The 25,409-nt window shown below is 36.4% G+C and overlaps 1 protein-coding gene across 4 annotated transcripts in view; it reads left to right on the forward strand.

Moving 5' to 3' along the window:
• The window catches only part of ADAM23 (ADAM metallopeptidase domain 23), a 172,623-nt gene that overhangs the window by 103,353 nt on the left and 43,861 nt on the right, over positions 1-25,409 (forward strand). For all 4 annotated transcript variants that reach the window (XM_005574061.5, XM_005574060.5, XM_005574059.5 and 1 more), the window contains exons 10-18: positions 6,711-6,782; positions 9,207-9,370; positions 10,379-10,463; positions 11,453-11,543; positions 13,930-13,978; positions 16,142-16,241; positions 19,645-19,716; positions 20,309-20,398; positions 21,695-21,775. In XM_005574061.5, coding sequence (XP_005574118.1) covers positions 6,711-6,782; positions 9,207-9,370; positions 10,379-10,463; positions 11,453-11,543; positions 13,930-13,978; positions 16,142-16,241; positions 19,645-19,716; positions 20,309-20,398; positions 21,695-21,775 — 804 coding nt within the window. The remainder of the gene's footprint in view (positions 1-6,710; positions 6,783-9,206; positions 9,371-10,378; positions 10,464-11,452; positions 11,544-13,929; positions 13,979-16,141; positions 16,242-19,644; positions 19,717-20,308; positions 20,399-21,694; positions 21,776-25,409) is intronic.

The following is a 25,409-nucleotide window of genomic DNA, read 5'->3' on the forward strand; positions in this document are numbered from 1 at the left end:
TAAAAGATATATGAAAAACATTCATTGTTCCTCATTTTCCCCTCTTGAAGATATAATAGAAACTCTGTTAACTATACTTAACCATTTCCTATATAAAATTACTTGCCTGAAGCCCAGAAGAGTCTTGGTCAGTAGGCTACATACTAGTACACCCAATCCTAGTGGTGTGCTGGTAAATTTTAACACCTAGCTCTCTTGATTTATAATGTTTGCTGATATCTGTGGTGTAAATATTGCCACCATAGCTGATTTCAAGCTATCAAAGTGAGATCACTGATAAGGAGTTAGGAGAGGATGTATCTAGTTGGCTGTTGTGATCTGATGGGAGCTGGCTCCAGCAACCACTGCCACATTCCCCAGACTGTTTAGGCCAGTTGTAATCTCTGTTGTAGTTATGTGATTGAACTTTAAAAGTTGTATACACTAAGGCAAAAAGTACTTGTTTTTATCAAAACAAAGTTGCACTTCTGAAAAGACTATATAGATGAGAATCTTTTAAAAATGCATAGAAATCAGGTATTGGTGACAAACTTATGATAGATTGGAACAAAAATTGAAATTGCTTTGCAAGTATCTTTAAGTCCTTGTTTTACTTTAAGGAAACCAAAATTAGATTAGTACATGATATGATAAGGTTGTGCTTCATGCTAAAATGATGTGAAATTCTAATTAGCAGACCCTACTCAGAGAAGGCCTTGAAATTATAAATTTAAAAAAATAGTGACTTAATTTATATTTAAACTTTTAAGTTCCTACTTTAATGGATGTTTTCCATTAACTATCAGTTTAATTGTGTTGAATATAAAGTTTTTCAATAGAATACCTCTGACTTTTGTATGCACATTTATTTTCTATTCCAGTTGCCTTTAAACATATTGCTTGAGATGTTAGTAAGAAGCAAAATTTATCAGAACACGTATAATTTAAGAGAGGTCCTTTTTGGTAGAAAGGAAAGCCAGATGCGTAGGCAGTCATTTTAGACAATAAAGGCTAAAATATGAGTTTCTGAAGGACTTTAATTTGCTTGAAACCCCAAGATAGTTTTTTTATCTGAATTATTTTTGTCAATTGGAACATTGAGATTTTTTTCCCAGCTGATTCTCAATCTTGAGCATTGTGGCATGTTGTGAAATTATGGCTTTTGAAGCCTAAACTTTTTTCAACATTCATTATATAAATACTTTTAGAGTAGTGGAAATAATAATTAAGATATATACAATGTCTTTGAATACACAAAGTACATTTTCAAATAGCTGTTAATCTGTAGAATCTGTTCTCAAACCTTTACTTGCAATTCCAAATCTCTTGTTCTACCATAATATATCAGGAAAGTACATGAAGCTATCAATCAAAAGAGCAAATCTCAGTAACTGTGCAAAATAGGAAACAGTTACTATTAACTGTTAATTACAATTAAACAGTTAGAGTTTTTTTGGTAATTGTTAAAACAACATATTATTTGAATTTAGTTTTTAACCCTTCTCAATGGTAAACATTTAAATAACCTTATTCTTATGAATAATAAAATAGCACACTTCTTTTTTTTCTTTTTTTTTTTTTTTTGAGACGGAGTCTCGCTGTGTCGCCCAGGCTGGAGTGCAGTGGCCAGATCTCAGCTCACTGCAAGCTCCGCCTCCCGGGTTCACGCCATTCTCCTGCCTCAGCCTCCCGAGTAGCTGGGACTACAGGCGCCTGCCACCTCGCCCGGCTAGTTTTTTGTATTTTTTAGTAGAGACAGAGTTTCACCGTGTTAGCCAGGATGGTCTCGATCTCCTGACCTCGTGATCCGCCCGTCTCGGCCTCCCAAAGTGCTGGGATTACAGGCTTGAGCCACTGCGCCCGGCCTCACACTTCTTAAAATACTATTTTATATGTAGAAAATTTCTACACACTATGTCACATGTTCTGTGATAAAGTTCCTTATTTAGGCTATCACATCTTTTAAGGGTAAATTTTGATCATTCATTTTATTATTGTTAGTATTATTATTATTGTTACTATTTTGAGATAGGTTCTCACTCTGTCACCCAGGCTGGAGTGCAGTGGTCCAATCGCAGCTCAGCGCAACCTGCGCCTCCCCAGCTCAAGTGATCCTCCCATTTCAGCCTCCCAAGTAGCTGGGACTATAGGCGCATATGACCATGCCTGGTTATTTTTTGTATTTTTTTTTTTTTTTGTAGAAACTGGGTTTCACCATATTGCTTAGGCTGGTGTTGAACTCCTGGACTCAAGCAATCCCTCTGCTTCAACCTCCGAAAGTGCTGGGATTGCTGGCATGAACCACCATGCCTGGCCTATTATTATTATTAAAATGGGTGAGAAGTAGGCTTGATATGGTCATCTATTTTTGAAACAAGAAAAAAGAATTGTAATTTGTACTGATAAATTTAGAGGGAATAGATGTTTAAAAAGAATAAAAAGGCTGCTTGTGGTGGCTCACACCTATAATTGCAGGTGGACTTTGGGAGTCCAAGGCAGGTGGATCACTTGAGGTAAGGAGTTCGAGACCAGCCTGGCAATAGTGAAACCCCATCTCTACTTAAAAAAAAAAAAAAAATATATATATATATATATATATATATATAAAATATATATATAAAAAATTAGCTGGATGTGGTGGTGTGTACCTGTAATCCCAGCTACTCGGGAGGCTGAGACAGGAGAATTGCTTGAACCTGAGAGGTGGAGGTTGCACTGAGTCAAGATTGTGCCACCGCACTCCAGCCTGGGCGACAGAGTGAGACTCCGTCTCAAGAAAAAGGAAAGCTTTTATTTTTAAGTGGTAATAATGCCTAAAATGGAAATTACCTAAGATTTCTAGTAATTAAAGAAATAGTACTTCTTGGCAGATAGAACTAAATATATTCCTTTTGAAGCTTTAAGACAAAGTTACATTCTAATCCATAATAGTCCCAAATACACATGTCATTTTATAAGAATTTTTTTTTGAGAGCTGAAAAAAATGTTTTTGAGGTATGCTTTCTATGAGATGAAGGTTGTTTTTAAATTTGATTGCCACTTCATAGTATATCAGAACTTATTGGATCAAAGTACTTAAATTCATATGTTGAAAGTCAAACCAAACTAAAATAATTAATACATATGTTTCTGAATATTTGGAGATTTGCTGCTGGGCTTTAGGATAATCATTTTACTGAGAGTACTTATCTTACAATCTTTATACTGTATGATCCAGAATAGTTATTTTGATAATTCTCACCTTCGAGTTGAAAATCAAATTCTAATTAATTTTTTTTCAAAAGACAGTTTTCTTAAGGATTGCATGTGTTCAGGAAGGAAAAGCAAATTTTCCAGTTTAAATAAAGATTGTTTTAAACTGATCAGAAAATGTGAAAGTAAGTTTTATCATAAATGGTGATTGCATATTTTTCTTTATATGCAAAATTAGTTCTAATTCACGCAGGAAATAGAAACATTCTGCCTACACTTGCATTGAAGCTTATCCCTTTAATTCAGAGTGATTTAACATTGGCTGTCTGAAAAAAAATGCAGATATCTTATTTTTAATAGGTGTCACATTATCAGTGGCTTTCCATTAGAAAAGAAAAATCCCTCAATTTGGTAAAAAGCATCTTAGTACCTGGCTGGTAGAACCTCATTTGCAAGCCCATTATAGCCTTGATAAGAGTCTGCAAACATGTCTTTGAGCCGCTTAAGTTAAAAATAAATATTAAAAACCTTATTCTAATAGAAAATTAGTTGAGATTTTTAAAGTGCATGAAAAGCAAATGATTTGCTACCGTTTTTTGCTACGTTCTTAACTGTGCATCAATAAATGTAAATATGTGAGGATAATTTAAATATTTTTCAATTTAAACCTCACTTGGTTTTCCTTACTTAAAAACCATTACATTTTGTAAACACCTAACAAATGTTGAGTTCTCATTAATAATCATGATTTGTTAGGAATATACATGAACTGTTTAATAGGAATTGTTAACTGAACCAGCTTACCTCCTCTCTCAACCTAGAGACTAGAAGGATTTAAATTCTAGCTGTGTGATCTTGAGTAAATTATTTGGGGTTAGCAAATAGTTGTTTCAGGAGAAACACTTGCAGTTTCTACTAAACCCTAGGTGTCCAATTAAATGGCACTTCAAGTTAACAAATCTAGTGGTCATTGTTCTGTCCTTGTCTTACTCTCTCAGCGGTATTGGACACAGTTGATTACCCTCTTTTTTTGAAAATTTTGTTTCATCTCTTGGCTTCTATGACACAGTGGCTCTCTCACCTCACTGGCTATTTCTAACAAATCTTTAAAATCTGACATCTTGAATTATGTGAGTGCCCCAGGGCTTGGTTCAGGGCTGTCTTCTGTTTCTTTACTGTCTACCTAAGTAACAACTTCCAGTCTCAAGTCTTTAAGTGGGATCGTGACTTTAAATTCGTTACTCCCTACTTTTAGCTCTAGCCCTCTAAATTCTGTGCTCGTGTATAGAACTGCCTGTTTGACATCTCTACTTCAGTATCGATTTGAATAGAACTTCTGAATCAGAACTCTTAGTTGCCTAGTCCTAAACTTCTCTTCTCTTAGTCTTTCTTCTTATTGTAAGTGGCACCACAATCCCCCATCTATTTAAGTTCAAGTTCACAACCTAAAAATTATCTTTTAATTCTCTTTCTTCACCTTCCACATCCTATACATCATCCAGTTGTGGGAGCTCTACCCTTATAGTGGTTCTTGAATTCACTAACTTCTCTCTACAGTTGTTTAGCCTCCATTATCTCTTACCTGGACTATTGCAGTAGCTTCCCAACAGGTATCTCTGCTTCCATTCTTGGCACTCTCTAATTTACTTAACAATGGCAGGTAAAATAATTTTTCTAAAAAGAAAATCAGAGGATTGAAAATTACAAATATGAAATAAATTTAAAACATTACACTTTGATAGACTTTTAAAATACCTCATTTTATTAATTTTTAAAACTTGAAATGTTTTAAAACTTGTCATGTTTTCCATGATCATTATACTATAAAAAGAAATCTCAATAAAATAGCAAATACTCAGAAGCAAAATAAAATTCATTTTAATAGGTGGATAACACCACTGCATTAGAAGGATATATATCAACTAATATTTTTTCTTTCAATCCACAATTCAGTGGAACTAGAACATTTTCATCACCCCAGAGGAACTTAATGTTAATATTTTTGCTTTTACTCTTAAGTGTATCTTGGAAAATTTTCAGCTTGTGGAATTTGCTAGGTAACTTAAAATGCTGAGCTATCTATAGAAACTTCTTTACGCCAAGTTTACAGAATGTGTTAAATGCCTGAATAATTTTAGATTAATAGGATGTTTTATGACCCAGTTGTATGCACACATTTACAGTTTACTTTAAAAGAACACAAATACAGACAATTTGGGTCAGATTATGATGTACAGTAGCAGCAGTAACATGAACAGTAATAGTAATATTATACCAACAGTTATGTATTAATGAATGCTATAATACTAATAGCAGAATATTTATTTAGCATTTATTATGGGTAATCGTTTCGTTGTTATAAAAAATAAACATTAGATATGTAAACATTGAGATATGTATATTCTTTGTTTAAAAAACATAGAGAAAGAATGAAATGAAGGGAATCTGACAAAGTTACAGGGTGCGAATGGGCAAATAAAAGAATTTTCTAATGTAGAAATATTTTGAATCTTTATGAAAGATGCATTATTTTCATAATTATAATTGAAGATAAATGTCAAAGACTTGTGCAAACCGGAATCAGTGGTTTTAAGTAGGTTTTTTTTTCCTTAGTGTTGTAGAAATAACAGTAGCCTCATGGACCAGTAGAGGGCATGATCTTCCTATGGTAGACTTCAGTTTTCAAATGTCATCTTAAAGACATACTAAGCAAAGTGTACTACTCCTTGCTTAAATCGTAGCCCTCCAGATGTCATTGTAGAATTACTCTATTAATTTAGTTTTCTTTATTTCTTAAATAAACATAAACAATCATAAACTCTCAGCACACTTCATTTTTACTTTTTGTCTTCTCTTTGTGTTGACTTTGAGCAGTCAAAAGCAAATAGCTTCATTTGGAGGAGGCATTCCTCTGAAAGGATACACTAAATGCCTGGCAAATGCTGTCCATATCATGGACAGTATCTAAAGTGCTGAACAAAGACATTTTCTTGATCTGTGCGTGGCCTTGAATTTAAAGTGAGAAAAGTGGGTTAAGCCGTTTGTGTGAGCTACAAAATGTTATTTCAATGAAAACAAAAGGATTGAATTTGTAGATGTTAAGACGAAATTAAAAACTTACTTTTTTAGGTATAAAGCTTCTCATATTGATTTCTATAGGCCCTTACTATTATTCAGAACATGATAGGTTTTGTTGTTTTTGTTTTTTTTGAAAAAAATGTTGTAAAGACACGGATCTCACTGTGTTGCTTAGGCTGGTCTCAAACCCCTGGCCTCAAGCAATCCTCCAGCCTCCACCTGCCAAAGTGTTGGGATTACAGTTGTGAGCCATGCTGCCCAGCTAACATCATGTTTTAGATAGTCAAAGTTTTGCCACCTAACAGAGAAATAACACCACCAAATCCAATATACTGCAAACTAAATTATATATTTTTAAATCAATATTTCTACTATTGCTGAGATATTTCTGCTTTTACAGAATTTTGAAATTTATTATTCACTTATGATTTGGCAGTGACTGGTATATATTTCCCCCCTAGTATAAGAAGCATCGCTCTTCTCATGCACATACCAACAACTTTGCAAAGTCCGTGGTCAACCTTGTGGATTCTGTAAGTATCCCAGTTTTCTTGAATTTGTGTGCCAAGATGGAATGGTTTATCTCTGTTTGCTTACTTGTACTTTTGGTATTTCTTGAGCAAATTTAAAAATACAATCCTGAAACTCATCTGGCTAAGGAATTATAGGATGGTCCACTTGACAGAGTAGTGCTCTGAGAGTTTCAGATGACTGAGTTATTCCCGGAATCCCAAAGGTACATTAGTGTTGCTTCTAAGTCATGTCTGTACATTATTGCCCCCAACCTATGGAGGACAAAAACAGTGGAGAAATAGCTACCAAAATCTATTTGCTATTATACTTGGCAAATGAGACTTTTTAAAGAAACAATTGGGCTTTTCTTAAATATATGGTGGTAACAATGGATTGAGACGGAGTATGTTTGGAGAATATAGGTAATACAAAAAAAAATTTTTTTAAGGACACAAATATATTTTCTTAGTGTTCCCATTGATGTGATGTTTCACACTTGATTTCTAGATGATGGAAATAAGTGCAGTCCCCAAATACAACTAATTTGGAATAATAAAGTATAATAACAAAGACTTCTAACTGTACAAATCTTTAATATTGATATGTTTTCCTCCTTATTTTGTGAATTACAGAAAATGGTTAAGGTTTTCTTCCTTTTTCCTGTCTTAGGTTAGAACTCTATAGATATGAACATTATACATTATGTTCCAATGAATAATTCAGTTGACTAGTCAGAAATTAAATATAGAATACTACTTCATATGTTGTAATATAAAGTGCTATTTTGCTCAGCTAAATATATTTTTATCTGGTATTTTATTGTGTGTTCCCTCTTAAATGGGGGAAAAAACCCACCATTTTTTATAAATTGCCAAATATCTAAATGATATTTATTTACTCCAAAGAGCTGCCTTCTTTTCTGCCTTTTAAGCAGTCCACAAACCTCCAATCATGTAAATACTCATAACACACATATGTTATGTACCTGGTGGGCACAGCTGCACAAAAGTATAACATGAGTGGATGTACATCGAGTATCTCATATAGAGTTAGGATTGTACCTCAGAGCCAATTTACACCCCATTTATTAATTTTCTTTAATTTCAGCTCTTGTCTGTCTTCTCAGAGGAAAACCACAAGTGAATATGGAAAAGAGAATCTTAAACACATCTTTTCCCCTGCAAAAGCTGTTTACTTGGTAGCATCTCTGAATTAGTTGTTTCAAGATGATTGAATAGAATCATGTCATGCAAAGTGTAGTTTTTATTTTGGGTGACCATATAAGGTTCTGAAACTGACCATTGATTTTTAAAAGACATTACATTTAACCTGTTTTTGTTGTAAAGTCATTATATAATAGCTTCAATTTGATTTAGGCATAATGGTGTTCCCCTTCTTCAGTGTGTTCAAAGATCATCCATCTTTTTTTTTTTTTTTTTTTTAAGACGGAGTCTTGCTCTGTCCCCCAGGCTGGAGTGCAGTGGCACGATCTTGGCTCACTGCAAGCTCTGCCTCCCAGGTTCACACCAATCTCCTGCTTCAGCGTCCGGAGTAGCTGGGACTACAGGCGCCCGCCACCACACCTGGCTAATTGTTTTGTATTTTTTAGTAGAGACGGGGTTTCACCGTGTTAGCCAGAATGGTCTCGATCTCCTGACCTTGTGATCCGCCTGTCTCGGCCTCCCAAAGTGCTGGGATTACAGGCGTGAGCCACCAAGCCCGGCCCATTGTTTTCTTAATTAGTTTGAAAATAGGGCAAAATGACAGCATTCATTGAAGTGGCTTAATTGTGTGAATTGTTTAGCTACTGGGCCAAAAGTAGAAACAGAGCAGGAAGGGAACAATTTAAATATTGTGGGTGATGCCACCCTGTGGTGAGGATGAGATGAGTGATAGGGATCTGCTTTTTTTTAGCTTGAGATCATTGAGTCTCTCTCTCAATCTCTCCCAGTGCTATTTTACTTTTCATATAATATGACCTCCAAGGGCATGCCAGCTATATTGTTTGGTGCTTATCTGGAGATTTAGTGATCCATGCCAATCCAGCAGGAATAAATGGTTGCACTGCACTTACTCAGAACTGGTATATCAGGCTCCAACCTGTTACCTGATATGAGATTTGAAAGGGTGATTTTATGAACGATGTTTTAAATTTATGTCCTGGCTTTAGAATCCTTACTGTCTCTCCCTAGGATGGTGAATGTATTGCTCTGGGATCAAAATAACCCTGTAGGAGAGTTGAAACCAAATTGTGTGATTGTTCTTTCTTTATTTTTGCTCTTGGAAAAAAGAAAGGAAAAGAAGATTCTATATATCGGGCTAATGATGACCCCATGTTCTCCTCTCACCTCCCCCTTCCTGTCCTTCCACTGACTCTGACTCACTGATCGTGCATGTTTGACCCAGTGTTTTCCTCCTGCACCTGTCCTGTTGTATACCCTCAGATTTACAAGGAGCAGCTCAACACCAGGGTTGTCCTGGTGGCTGTAGAGACATGGACTGAGAGGGATCAGATTGACATCACCACCAACCCTGTACAGATGCTCCATGAGTTCTCAAAATACCGGCAGCGCATTAGGCAGCATGCTGATGCTGTGCACCTCATCTCGTATGTACTCATTTCAGCCTTTATTGTAGTCTTTGGTCTGACATTTGTCCTTATCCCTTTTTTGGTTCAGTTAAGTTAAATATCAGAAAATAGTGACTTGAACAAGATTGCTGTGGGTTCCTTTGTCTGTTAGATAAGAAGCATGGAGTTAGGATATCCGGTGCTGGGGTGCTGATGGTTCTGTAGTCATAATATCTACCTTTAGAGCCCATAACTTCCATCCTGAAGGTCAGCTCACAGTCTAGGATGCCTGCTGGCCCTCCAGCCTTCATTACTGGCAGCGGGCATGACATGTCGGGAGAAGGACAAAAGGGTACTCCTTCCAGCCGAGCTGACTGCTGTAAAGCAAGTTTCCTGAAAGCTTGCACATGTCTGTTTCATGAACAAATCATTTGCTAGGTGGCAGTCACATGGGCCACACCTAGCTACAAGAGAGGCTAGCAAATGTAGTCCTTTTAGATGAACCATTCAGTTGAGTTTCTACTACCAAGGAAAAGGGGTTCCATACTTTCTTTTTAATATAATAAGCTATTCTCTTCCTCAATCATGGCAAAGCTATTTTCAGATAGTCCTCTAAGGTTCTGTCCTGGAATGAAACCAACCAAACTACTCCTTCTTTTTGTCCCACCGTTACCCTTTACTTCCTGTTTTTTCAATCTTTAATCAGCAATTTTTAATAATCAGCAATATTAATTCCCTTTAATCACTATTAGATATTCGCTACTAGAAAAAAGTCAAGAGCTGTGTCTGTTTATCTTGGTGTTTTTAATTCCTGTGCTAGTACATGATGCTTAGTAGGTACTTGGTGCTTGCTCAATTGAAATTATTTAACATAACAAATTTAAAGGTAATTATGTCATAAATTTTAAGGTATTTGGAATACAGTTTTTGATTTCTTGGAGGAGGATGTTTTGGGGGTGTTCCGTGTAGGAGGGTAGACATATTTTGGGAGAGTATGAAATGATGGTCCACCACGTTGGTTTTCTCATAGCACTGCTTTTTCTTAAGGCGGGTGACATTTCACTATAAGAGAAGCAGTCTGAGTTACTTTGGAGGTGTCTGTTCTCGCACAAGAGGAGTTGGTGTGAATGAGGTAAATTTTACCAATTAAAGTAGAGCTTCATCTTTGTTCTCTTTTTTCCCTATGGCCCAGTTTACATCCTTTCTTGTGCTTGTTTAGAATGATGACATGGCAAATGTAGCATGAGTGGCTTATGTTATTAATAAATAGAACCCAATGTGGTCCTTTTGGTTCATAGTGATGTATTTTGGTATCATAATGACAATTTTTCCTATATATCAGGCAAATGCAGCTGAAGATTGGCCTAGAGACTTTTAGGCCTCTATAGATGAAGATGTTAAGTTCTTATAAGCTTATTAATCCTTCCTTGACTTTTTTTTGTTATAATGCTCCTCTGTCCATGTTAAATTTAACTCATTAAAATCAAAGGATTTCTGATATCAGTACTGTAGCTTTTTTTCTCCCTATGTATATGTTTTCATTTTCATGTCTTCTACCTACCTATCTGTAGAATGAACTCAAACACCTACTTCCTTAATCTCATTGTTTCGATTTTAATACTTTCAGTTTTATAAAGGAAATTCTTAATTGGTAACAGCACCAAAAAAGCATACCCAACTATATCTAAACTCTTGTCAATACTGGAATATATTATACCAGGTTATCTCAGTAGCCTACAATTAGCCTGGAATAATATTGGAGTATATTATACCAGGTTATCCCAGTAGCCCATTTAGTGGGTACCTCTCTTGACATATTTTAGTAAGTTGAATTTATTCTTAGTTTGGTATAAGTTGAATTGGAGCACAGCCTTTTGTGACTTGTATTTTATGTTTCAATGTGAGAGCTTCAAATTCTGAGAGATATCACATAGTAAGAGGGGCTTTCTGCTTCTTGGGCCCAGTTGTAAAGAGGAGGGGCGAAGTAGCATATGCCATCTTTAGATACTGACAGGCTCTTCTTAGGGAACTGAGAAGATTTGTGGTAACAATTAAGAAATAATAACTAGCTTTGTGCACTCTCTCAAATGTCTCCCACACACTTTCAACTCTGAAAAACAGTATGGTCTTCCAATGGCAGTGGCACAAGTATTATCGCAGAGCCTGGCTCAAAACCTTGGAATCCAATGGGAACCTTCTAGCAGAAAGCCAAGTATGTACATTGACCTTCTTACTCACTTTCATGTGCCATTCTGTCTGTATAATGCATGTCCAGTCAGTAAATAAATATTTTTCATTCCAGTCATTATAGTTTAATTGTAGGATATCTCCTTCCTCTAAAATATTTAGAAAATAAGCAACTTAAGGTAATTTTTAATTTGTTTAGGTTGTAAAAATTTCCCTTTCAAAATGCATAAAATCATACACAGTTTCTCTGGGAATGAGTCAGCTCTTTCTCACACTGCAGAATGCGGGGATGGGAGCAGGGAATACTCTCACGCTCGGGGTTCTAGCAGCTGAGCAGACACACAAGGTGCTAGATTAAGCTCCATCACAAGCTTAATAAGTTCACATTTGGATTGGGAAATAGCTTAGATCTAGAGTCAAAGAGAGCTCATCTTTAAACTCTAATGAAAGTTACCCACCTAGTCCCATCAGAAAAGTTGGAGAAAAAGGCTTTGCAAGGGAAGACCCTGCCCCAGGGCTTTTTAAGCCTGGAAACAGGCGCTAGAGGATAGGATTCTCCTCTAGTGGGCCAGGCAGGTCCAAAAAGGAGAGCAAATAGGGCCACACATCCCACCCGTAAAAAACATAGCTGGTGACTCTTAGGTATGACTTTTTCATTAATCAGATGAGAGGTAGATAGAAAAAGCTAATTTTCTAGTGGGCAAAGGGTCTAGGGCTCACAGTAATTTGAAGGGTCCATGAAAAATGTTAATTTCTTTTAAAATCAGAATAAAATTCAACCCAGATTGTATTTATCTTTATACCAACGCAGTGGTAAAATATAATTTTTAATACATTTTTGTGGCAGCGGACAACGACCTAATGCAATCCTGTGAAAAGAGAGACCAATGTGTTCACTCATATTATTCACTTAACTAGAAATTAGGTGAAAGTCCCTTCATATTTTTTGAAAATATGAGACACTGGGAGTAAAGGTCTCGCTTGTCACCCCAACCTCCCCAGAGAAGAAAAGGACAAAATCTACCTTAATATTATTCTGTATTTTATATTCTTTTTTCATTAATGCATAATATTGTGGAAAATTGAAACAAATTATATATACACAGGCTTCTCAATTCCCTTTATGGGTACATTAAGATAGTCATCACAAGTGTCTGGTGGCATTTTACAAACCTCTGCAAACTTCCATTGACTATCTTGCTCAGACTGTTTGCTTTCCCAGGAAACACCTAGTACACATTAAAGGAAGTGTTGAGAGTTTCACCATCTGGCATATTCACCTTAAAACCAGAAAGGTGTATGACCAGGTTTATGCCCTTGTTTAGAAATCTTGGATCTGGAAAGAGGCCAGTGCTAGAGTCAGCTGAGAGGTGTTACTGAGTTGCATGGTGAAATGGGGTGAGAAGTAGAGTTCATTACTAATGCCTGCCATAGTTCCCTCCTTCCTAAAATTCTTTATTTCTTTGTGACTTGTTTGTTTAGGTAGCTATTTCATTGGTTCTAAACTGAGTTTTAAAAATCCATTTGGAAGCCTATCTTTGCATATACCTCTCTCTATATATACATCGATATATATCACTCTCTCTGTCGAGATATATACATATATATAGAGAGAGTGAGAGATGTATAGAAAGGAGAAATAGGAAAAAATTAATGAAGAGCAGAGCCCATCACAATATCAGTATGTCAGTCTCTGGTATCGAAGTTAAGTTATAAATGTTTTTAAGTGATTATGTACACTTCTGTTTTAGATTGCTCTCTTTTACTAAACCTTTTAGCATAGTGTTCATTCAGGTCTCTTGTTCATCCTCACATAAACTCTTACAAATTGAATTCTCTTCTCTACGAGCATTCTCTGTTAGAAAACTTCAGTGATGATCCGTTGTGTTTGTACAACACAGCTTTATAATTCACAGAGAGCACATAGGTACACCATCTAGTGTGAACCCCACAACCACTCTGGAAGATAGACAAACAGGTGTTATTCCCATTTTAGAGGCAGAAACACTGAGACCCAGGAAATGCTAAGTTACTTGCCTGTGGGACTCTCTCATATGACAGAACTTGGGCTAGAATTCAGGCTTTCCGATTTGTAGACCAGCGTACTTTTCACTAAACGTCGGAACTAGGAACCGAATTGAGTTGTCAGAGTTACAAAAATAATGAAGAGAGGCACAGTTTTATTTCTTGCCAGCTGTTTTCTTAGGAAGTAACCTATAATTCTGGAAAGGATAAGGAAATATTGATTTAAAAGAAATAAATTTTGTTCTGTAAGACTTCACATTCCTTGTCTATTTGACTGACATGGAATTGGTAATAAAGAATTATTATAGGAGTTATAATACCAATTAAATATGTGACTTTCTTTGTTTCCTTTTTCTTCTGTTGCTTTTATTGTTTTATTGGACCAGAATGTGACTGCACAGAATCCTGGGGCGGCTGCATCATGGAAGAAACAGGGTAAATTTTCATTATGCGTGCATTTGATATATGCCTTTTGTAAAATTGCTGCGTAGAATTAGAAACAAGGTCTCTCGGGTATTGGTCTTTCAGGCTAAGCACAATATAAAATCAATAATTAGTTGTCTGATATTTTTAAACTGAAAGAGCTAATTCACTTTATATTTTAATTTTTTATTTAAGGTTGGTGATAAAAGTAAAATGTATTAACTTGTACTTCTTATTAACCCTTAAAGGAAGCACATGATTAAAGGCTTCTAAGTTTAGTGGAGGCATTAATTTTTTAGTACACTTAGATTAAAAGCTGGTTGTCTACCTGAAGCGGTCAGTGAAATCAATTTAGTCATCAATTTACATTTTAAAGAACTCATAAATATATATGTTTACAGTAATAAAAATTATACTATACTGTTTATAAATCAATAAAACTTTTTAAAAATTAAGACAGACTCACCGTGTCTAAATCAGGTAGTCTTCTAGTGATCGACATTTGAACATTCCCTCACTTTTCTTTTGTGAATACTTTGGGAACTAGAGCAGCTTCCCCAGAGCTGCTGTTGATTCAATGAACCAAGGCCTGGAAATATTGCCCTCTTTCCCAGGGACCCCTGCCTCATGGGAGCCACTGCCCCCAGGCCCCCTAAGCCATAACCTACTCCTAGTAGAGGGGAGAGGTTTACTCACCTGTGTGCCTCTTTTGCTTTCTTTGCCATGCCAGACACCTGCTCAACACACCAACCATTTCTGGTCCTACCTGCATTCCTCTGAGCCCTGGTTGCTCAAGGCCCTGACCTACTTGGACAGAGTCCCATTGTTTCCTTCTACCAGCCCTCCTAGGAGTCCAACTCCTGGGGAGGAGTGTGGGCATGAAGGTTTGCACAGTAGGCCATTATCCCTGCTACTTTAGAATGCATTTCTAGAAATAGAGTTTAAACGTGAAACCCTTAGCTTCCACGGTTCCCTTACTATTACTCCATAGCTTAGTAATTTATGGCTTAACCAGGCTTTTCTGAGGACTGCTATAAGAAGGTAACACTTATAATATTGGCTCTATAGGGAGATGTCTTCTGTCTTCTAAATTAATCTCTGGGTTTTTTTATAGTGTCTCTTCATAATATATATGAAATATATAAAATATTTTAAATGAGATATAAGAAAATGTTTTAAAGTAAATATATATTTTCCCAAGAATATATTTCTATATAGTTTTTCTAAGAGGTTCCTATCAAAAGTGGCAGGTTTTACCTACTTCTGTAAACTACCTTCATACATCAGAATGCATAAAATTATTGAATTGCTTCCTAGAATAAGTGGCCTGTCACTCGCAAGTTCAAGCACTGTTACAATCACACACTGTATTCCTGAGGAATAGGTGTGTGTGTGTGTGTGTGTGCGTGATTCAGTTTAACCGTAACCATGTGTATAATATTCCCCTGTGTTCTTACATAGAGGTATTATATTTGATTAAGTAATTCACAGAGAAGCTCATTTTCTATTCCTGATTAATAATGAATATCACCAAATAGATTTGAAATTGAGAACAAAGAGCTATTATTCATGGGAGCATACCCTAATTCTATTGTCACTGTGCATATACATACTAAAAACATATGTACATATACATGTATGATCTAATACAGCTCTTTAGGGTTTCCTTGTTTACCTAAATTGCATTGTTGGCCTGCATGATACAGTCTTTAATAAACTGGCCCTCACAACTCTCTCCTCCAATGTAAAATCTAGTAAGTTCATGAGCTCCTTTTATTCAGAACAGAGGCAAAAAAAAAAAAAAAAAAAAAAAAAAATGCTTGACTTTAATGCGATATAGCAAAGAAAAATGAACAAACTTTAAAATACAGCCTATTTGAAGAAGTTTTGTAATGAGCTTTTTAAAAACCATTTCAAGCCTGGTCACAAAAGGGCTTGACTGCTGAGGAGGTTGTAACATAGCCCTCAAATCTTTGATTTTCTTTGAATTTCCATCTCTGCAAACTCCACCACATATACTTAAGTGGCAATTTGAACATAAATGCCTTGTCAAAATTTGTGTAGATTCATTTGGATCCAAAGTGAACATTTTGTTCCAATTTAGGGGTTTTAATTTTCTTCTCTGATGATTGCTTTTGGTAAATTATTTACATAGCGGATTCTTTGTCTCCTCAGGGTGTCCCATTCTCGAAAATTTTCAAAGTGCAGCGTTTTGGAGTATAGAGACTTTTTACAGAGAGGGGGTGGAGCCTGCCTTTTCAACAGGCCAACAAAGGTTAGTAACTTAGAAAGTTTACTAAGAAAGTATATTATTTCTCCAGTGTTTTATAATGGAACAGTGCTGGATATCAGATGCCTGTCTTGGAAAGCAGGTTTCTTGTCAGTCAGATTAATGTTTAGTTATAAAAGTCCTTATCATGTTAAAGATTGAGTCCTGTTTAAGTTAATGACAAAACCATGGATTCAGTGTTCTTGGTCTCTGGTTTTTCAGTGCTAGCTAGAACTCAAAAATCCTCCCTTCCAAAAAGCAAACAATCCTTCAATTAAAATATCTTTGAGATTTTCTTGTTAAGGTTTTCACCCTGCTGCTAAGAGATGGTGGGTTAAATTAAGATAAAATATTATTTTAATCAATTTCTCTGATAAAAATTCCATTTCTCCTTGACATTCTTTCTAGGGACAAGTATTAGTCCATTTTCACACTGCTATAAAGATACTACCTCAGACTGGGTAATTTACAGACAAAAGAATTTTAATTGACTCACAGTTCTACATGGCTAGGGAGGCCTCGGGAAACCTACAATCATGGTAGAAGGTAAAGGGGAAGCAGTCACCTTCTTCACAAGGTGGCAGGAGAGAGAGAAAGAGCTTGAGGAAGTGCCATACTTTAAAACCATCAGCTCTAGTGAGACTCACTCACTATCATGAGAACTGTATGGGGGAAACCACCTCCATGATTCAGTCACCTCCTGTCAGGTAGATTCCTCCCTCAACAGTGGAGATTAGAACTCAAGGTGGGATTTGAGTGGGGACCCAGAGCCAAACCATGTCAGGGCCTAACTGATTTCTTGACTTTTTTGAGTGGTTTGTCCTCCTGGGACATTAGTTCCTTGTAAATATCAGCCAGACAAAAAATCACCCAAGGTATTTATGGTTACCATAAATACACGTATGTGTTTATAATGCATTGTCTCTTTACCTGGGGAGGGCCACATTGTCAATTGGCATTTCATCAAACTTTGTCTATATAGTGTCACACTCCTTTATTCACGTATTCTTAATTCAGAAAATGGAAAATTTTCAGAAGTGTTTTTTATGTTTGTGGAAAACACATTTGACAGTAAAACTTGTTCTAAACTGAAAAATATTTATACCTCATAAGGTAAATATTCATAAGTCTTGCTGCAGAAATATTAACGGATTATAGTATATGTCCCAAGCCCCTCAGGACTATTACGTAGAATATGGTAAATGCATCATACTTCTCTAAACTTCAGCAAAGCTGGAAGTCTCAAACTCACTGGCTTCAAAGCTTTTGCATAAATCGGGGCTGTAGACCTGCAGTAGCATGTTTGGAAACGAAGCCGCTCAGCAGGCAAAAGATAGGATCAATGCTAATTAGCAGATGGTATAGAAATTCTAACATGGCAAATTTCGTATTTCTTTTTAAGATACTACTTCATGAGTCAAATATAGCTCATTGCTGTGCAAAATGTTTAATACTGTGCAAATTGAGAGAGCAGCGAAATAATGTTAACCTTTTTTTTTAAATCAGTAACTAATGTGGTAACTGACAGGATAATTTATTCCTAAACCCATAATTCAGCAACACTACATAGTCAGGAGATGGTAGCTTGATGCCCGACATGTGTGTAAAATCTCAGTACGGCTGTGGAAAAAGAAACAGGACTTTTAAAGTGACCTTACATTGTTAAAGTCAGTTGCCTGCCTTTCATAACATTGATCTCAATGCAACGGAAATCCAAAAGCTTCAAAGTGTTCAAAATGGATGAAATAAGTAATAATGAACTAATGTGAGCTGCTGGCATTTTTGAATTGCACGGTACATGGCTAATTTTACCCACCTTGCAGCTTGCCAGCTAATTATAAGCATCATGCCTGAGGAAACAACTCTCACTTGTTTGGAAAGGTTAAGGTTTCTAGCATATGCGTAAGGATCTGTCAGTGGATTTCTGAAATTGTCTGTGAGTTAGGAGAAAATTATTCCAATAAGTTGGAAATGAAATAAAAATAACTATAAATTGTCTGTTTTAAAAGTTAGTAAATACGGAATTATGTCTTTTTAAACTACCTAGTACAATGGTTAATAAACAACTGTGGATTCCGGTGGAATAGTTTATATGTATGTATCAAAGAAGTGACTTTTTCCCCCAAGCATTTTGAATGTATGTATATGCATGTGTTGTGTGTGTATTATTTTTACACTATATCTGTGCATATTTTCTGTGCTTTGGGAATCTTCCCCACTGCCATGTTTTCCACATGGTTAGATAGTGACCCATCTCAGGATGGAGGCAGCGTCCTAAGAAGGAAAGAACGGGAGCCTGGTATAAAGTGCAGGCCATGTTCTAGTCAGTCCTTCCCTTTTCCAATGTCTCCTGCCTCCTGATCAAAATAACACAGAGATATGCAATGCTCATTTTACTCATAGGACATTTCCTCGAGGGGAGTCCCACCCAAGTAGCCTGGAAACCTTTACTTTTCATAATAGTTTTGCCTTCCTGGAAGTGGAAGGAGGATCAGTTCTTTCTCAGGTGAATTTAGTGGAAGGCAACCCTTCCTTGAGGTGTGTTCAGCTGCTGCGGATGGAGTCAGTTTCTGCCTGTCATATTCAGGGCTCAGACCATTTGGGTTGTAATGTGCTGCTCCAGCCTTCCTTTAAGGTGTGATGATTATGCCCAGAGAAATCCTGTCCCCCTCCCCACCACCCCTGGAATGGGAAGTAGGCATGCTTCTCATAAACAGTCAACTACCTTTACGGTTGCTCTATAATATAGTTTATCTGGCAAGCAAGGTCATGGCACCAGTAGACTAGATTATTCTAGAAATTGTACTCTTCTATTGCCCTAGGAATGACTGAGAGATTTCTATGTATCCATACATGTGTCTTATGCTTTCAGACACTTGGGATTTCTTTCCAGTGGAATGATGGGCTTGGATTTCTAGCAACATTTTTTCCCCTATGTTTACTTGCGTTTACTTGATTGTACATACCACGTTTGGCTATGACTGAAGCATATTTATCTTTTTGACAGTTTTTATGGCTTCTCAGCTGTCTTGAGACAAGTCAGCAAATTAGATATCCGTGATTCTTATTAGCAATGCATTTTAGCTCCATTAGCAAATATGAAAAGTGATCTATTCCTCTTGACAGCTTATCTCCATAAAAAGTAACTCTAATGCTAGAGGTCATCTCTGGAGCCCACGGCCAGAGAATCCCCCAAGAGATATCGCCCCATTTCAGATATATTTTTTAAGTGCTATTAATAAATGAACAGTATTTCCCATAGTCATCATTTATAAAATGCCATAACAACAGATCATAGAAGAATATCACATGATAGCTGATTATACGGCCCTTGTATGTGACCTGGTTGATGTGCTGATTTTCTGTGATAAATTGAAAAATTTTTCCCTTCTCTCCCTAATCTCTTTAGCTATTTGAGCCCACGGAATGTGGAAACGGATATGTGGAAGCTGGGGAGGAGTGTGATTGTGGTTTTCATGTGGTAGGTATAAGAAACCTTCTATACTTACAGCACAGATCTTGCTTGGTGCAAACAGATATAGCATTCGTGAGAGGCCAGCTCATTGATTGTGGTCTTGCTGCCTTTCTTTCTCATCTCTCTGATTAGTGCTTAATTCAGCTCAGGCACGTTAGAATTAGTCATGTCCTTATGGCCTTGTCTGAGCAAACCTAATGGATTCTTCTGATTGAATTCCCTACCTCTTAAAAATTTATAGCTCATATTCATCTAAGTTTTACCAAATCATAAAACATTCTTTCTGTGTTGTGTATTATTTTTATCTTTATGAAATAGATTGGGCATTAGAATGTAGTGGAGCTAACTGGAGGAGAATTGCCTGCTAAAAATTAAGCTTTCTCTTTGGTATTGAAATCCTTTCATAGAAAATCTTACTTTGCTAAGAAGTATTGCAGGAAGGAATCTATCCTTGTTTAAAGTAATTAATTATTTCCCAGAGTATTTGCTTACTATTGTATAAATGTACTCATTTGGAATATGCATGCCACGTGTGGAGAGAAAATGACTGACCAGCTGGTAAGGCTCTTCGCTTACTCACGTGAAGTGTTTTCTCTAGGAATGCTATGGGTTGTGCTGTAAGAAATGTTCCCTCTCCAACGGGGCTCACTGCAGCGACGGGCCCTGCTGTAACAACACCTCATGTCTTGTGAGTGTTCTGACAGTTTCATCTTTCTTTTAACTGACAGATTAGCCAGATATCTCAGTGTGTACACTGAGCATTTGTATAGCTTGTCACAAATTTCTTGGGTACAGTGTACATATTAGCCTGGCAGTTTTATAGAATCGATAAATCTCAAATTCTGTGAGCCGCAACATTTATCTCTACTATTATTCACTACCAACCGTCTTATCCTGCAATGCCTCATTAAGAAAATATACCTAAACTGCTTCCAAAAGAGTTGCCCTACTAACACAGATGAAATCCATATTAAATTGTTAAATAGAGGAGGGACAATTTCTGTGGTCTTTTTAATAATATGACCTACTTATAACATTTTTCTTCAAAACGTACCCTAATTTATTTTAGACCTGAACATAAAAGCTAGTGCTCATATTTTCCCATTGGGTTTAAAATCCCCTGTAAAGGCAAGAAAGTGAGATAGGAAAGTAACATCTGAATGCATACTCATATGTGTATATACACAGTTTTTGTGTGTGTGGACATACACAGTCTTCCATCCACAGAGACCACCAGTTATTTTTGAAAAGTCATTGTCATCTTCCCTTTTCTCATATATATAACCTCTAATATTCCTTATAACCATAGAATTACATAATTTTATGATTTTTTTCAATATTAGAGGGTATTATGCTTTATGGTATTTAGAAGATCCTAGCTTAGTTTCTCCTTGCTTCGTGTCCCCAACTAGATTATAAATTGCTTGAGGGTAATGGGCTCTTTCCTTCACCTTTTACCCACACCCTCCTCAAATAAAATGCTTTGTATACAATAGGCATTCCCTGGTATTACTAAAGGTAATTCATATGAATTTATTAAAATTTGATTGTCTATGTGTAGCAAAGGCAAGTTTAATATCTACGCTAATAGGTAATTCAATGAAGGTTGGGTATATATGTGAATTTTTCAGAGGGATCTTAAATGTTTATCTTGTAGTGTTTTGCTATTTTGTCTTAAGCCAAACCAGAATTTCTTCTTTAGGTGATTTCCATCACATTGTTTTCTGAAAATAGTACTCTGAGACAGTGGATTTTGAAATCTGAACATTTAAAGCTTTGGTTGATGATTCATCTTTAGTATAGACGGTAGCATCTGGGCCTTGTTTCTATTCTGCAGTAGGATATTCTGTCTTGCTAATTCTTAAAAAGAGTTTGGTGTTAGTTATGTGAGAGTATAGGCATTGTTGGTGAGTCTAAGAATGTTATAATAACTCTCTGAAATATTACATAATCCTAACTCTTAATATTGAATTTTGATTTGCAGTTTCAGCCACGAGGGTATGAATGCCGGGATGCTGTGAACGAGTGTGATATTACTGAATATTGTACTGGAGACTCTGGCCAGGTATGGCGCACTGAATTTTCAGTAATACATTTTACTTGTAAGTGCAGGTTGAGTATTCCTTATCCACAATGTTTGGGGCCAGAAGTGTTTCAGATTTAAAATTTTTGGATTTTGGAATATTTGCATATTCATAATGAGGTATCTTGGGGATAGGACTCAAATCTAAAGAAGAAAGTCTTTGATGTTTCATATACACTTTATACACATTGCCTGAAGGTAATTTTATGTAATATTTTTAAGTAATTTTGTGCATTAAACAAAGTTTGTGTACATTGAATCCTCAGAAAGCAAAGATACCACTATCTCAGCCACCCATGTGGACAATCATTGGTTGTTCAGCATCACCATGATTCCTGAATCTAAGTGCTACCAATACACAATTATTCTCCTGTACTTATTCACACCTAATTACTTAACAGTAAAAAAAAATTGGACATACCATTAAGACATTGAAAAAATAATGTGTTCAGGGTAATCAAACAGCACAGTAGCATCACCCAAATAACTGTATCAGCTGTTGAAAAACAGCAACAATGAAAATGGCAGGCTTTCAGTCACCACTTAGGATGCTGTGTTTTAAACCTTTGAAAAAGTTACTGTATGCTGTATTTTACTTTTTTTTTTTTTTTTTTTTTTAAGAAACATCAGAAGCAGTGGAGGGACCAGGAAGTGGGTCCTCTAGGGATAAGGGGGCATTCTGCTAGATGGATTTTTAAAATGGTTCCTCCAGAGTCATCTGCCTCATTAACAGAGTTTTTGCTTAGAAGTCTCTCTTTGATTTTATTAGATTGGTACAAAAGTAATTGCGGTTTTTGCCATTGCTTTTGATGGCAAAAACCATAATTACTTTTGCACCAACCTAATATAAACTGGCATGATTTCTTGTTCTGTTATGAATGCACACTGGCTCTAATTCTTCACGAAGCCCATCACACACTTTCACCATACATCCATAGGCACTTCTGCAGTGTTAATGATGTCATCTTCATCATGTCAACACTCAAAACGTTTCAGATTTTGGAGCATTTCTGATCTTGGATTTTTGTTTTAGGAAGCTCACTCAACCTGACTCAACCTGTACATATCTTAAAGCTTTCAGTATAGATTGCACATGTGAATATTCTTTGTTTCCTTTGTTTTATGTTTGATTTTGCTTGGTTTGTGGTTATTTCTAGCTCTTTACCATACCTTCATTTTAGGAAAGTTTGGTGTGGTTCTCTTTTTTTGTGTGTGTGGGGTAGGGGCCTAAATCTTTTTTTCTTCCTAATTTCTCCTTCATAACTAGTTCTCTTTATATGATTTGTATCCAACTAATTGATTTTTCTTTTCTGGTCCTTACATCTTAAACAGTACGTTCACACTGATGAAGCACTAATGTGCTGTTTTGAAACATTTTAAAGCCACGAAACCAGTTATTAGACAAAATTTGGATGGATGCCCAATGTAGAAAATAAGGAACAAGCAGCACTACTCTGGCTGAAGTGGGATTGGGAGCAGAAGTCCACCTTTCTTAATTCTCCGTTGCCACGTCTGTTGCACACATGTAGCCCTGGCTTCATGGCCTGTGTGGTTTGGCATGATCTTCTTCCCATTAAAATTATTGCCACATAATTAATATTGCCCTCTAAAATTCCTTCTTTGTATAATGTTTATGTTTTTAATTTACCTATTATTTTATGTGTTTAATTTATACACATTATGTCTTTATTTGTCATTCAAGTGAATATTTGTTGAGGGCCTACTGTGTGATAAGCACTGCTCTAAATACTGGGACATGGCCTTACTTTCATGGAACCTACATTCTGCTGGGTATAGAAAGGCAAGTAAATAAACAAAAATGTCAGATGGTGATAAGTACAAAGCATAAAATAAGGTGAAGTGGAAAGAGTATAGGGTAGGATGTGATAGATAGGGTGATCAAATATTTCTTCCTGGAGGAGATGGCATGGAAGCAGAGACACAAATAAGAAGGAGCTCATCAGTAAATAATGAGTACAGAAGCTTAGCTTCTCCATGAAATGGAATGAAAGCAAGGATAGCTGGAGAACAGTGGAAACATTTCAAAAAGGAAGTCAAGAATCAGGGCAGGTAGGGACATGTAGGCCATGGAAAGAATTTTAGATTTCATTCTACCTTCATTTTAATTCTGACATTATTTTAAAAGCATTTCCCCATGCTATTATACAGTTTTTATAGGTAATTCTTTTCACGATTGTATGAGAGTCTGTCGTGTGGATTTATCAGTTGATTTATACCCAATGTGGGTATCTAGATTTTGGCAGTTTATTATTAGTAGTATAGAAGTGAACATTTTTGTGCATTTTTACGAGAGTGTTTCTTGTTCAGGGTTAGCTCCTCAGGACAAGTTCCTAAAAGTGGGAGTTACCTGTTGCTAGGCATTGTGCTTTCCAAGAGGCTCCCAATAGAGTACACTTGGCAGTCAAAATATCACTTTTATTATTGAAAATGGCCAAGTTGAAGGCTGTAGCTTAATGTGAGGGCTAAAAAGTTATCTTTAAGATCCCGGTTCAGGCTGTAGCAACAGGTTACTGACAAAATTGGGTCCAGAAGGACAATGTATGGCACGGGGCAGCAATGGACAATGCATAGTTTATGTGGGTAGGCTTGCTTCTAAAAGAATGGCAGAACTGAGGCAGAATGCCTAGTTCTTCTTCCCAAGCTTATCATTGGTCAATCACTCCACCTCCCAATGATGGAAGTGAGTAAAGAGGAGGGGAGCTGGGGTTACACTAAGTTCCTTAATCAGAAGGAAAAATGAGGAGAGGGAAAGAAGGGTTCTAATTAACATTTTTGTAAAGGTGTTGATATATATTATTTGAAGCTCAATTCAAATGGATGCTGTTAAATAGATTGTACCGTGAAATATGTTCAGGCCATGTTTTCATTATTTTTATGCATATCTGTTTCTTACGTTTCATTAAATAGGTTTTTTTTGCAATTTTCTGTAATACAAAGTATGAGAATTGTAGGTTCTGTGTTTAATGACAAGTGTATTGACAATCCTGATACACTGTTTCACTGAGTTATATTTTTAGCTTTGTAGAATACTACTATTTTTATATTTACCATATATGGTTTTAGTTCTGTGTAGTGAGCCCTTTTTTTTGGCCGGGCGCGGTGGCTCAAACCTGTAATCCCAGCACTTTGGGAGGCCGAGACGGCGGATCACGAGGTCAGGAGATCGAGACCATCCTGGCTAACACGGTGAAACCCCGTCTCTACTAAAAACTACAAAAAACTAGCCGGGCGTGGTAACGGGCGCCTGTGGTCCCAGCTACTCGGGAGGCTGAGGCAGGAGAATGGCGGGAACCCGGGAGGCGGAGCTTGCAGTGAGCCGAGATCGCGCCACTGCACCCCAGCCTGGGCGACAGAGCGAGACTCCTTCTCAAAAAAAAAAAAAAAAGAAGTATAGTTTTTTCATTTCAATTTTTAACTCTTTAAGTGCCATAGAATTTACTAGAAATAAGACTTTTATGATGAGAACTCTTTGTTTAACCTAATATTCTATTGTCTAAGTAAAACATTTTTTTCTTTTTATAGCATGTGTCTAAGCTGAAAATTACACTGTTAAATTAATTTCACAGTAGCACATTAAAATAGAATATTTTTGCTA

This window comes from Macaca fascicularis, chromosome 12, assembly GCF_037993035.2.
Source record: "Macaca fascicularis isolate 582-1 chromosome 12, T2T-MFA8v1.1".
NCBI classification, from domain to species: domain Eukaryota; kingdom Metazoa; phylum Chordata; class Mammalia; order Primates; family Cercopithecidae; genus Macaca; species Macaca fascicularis.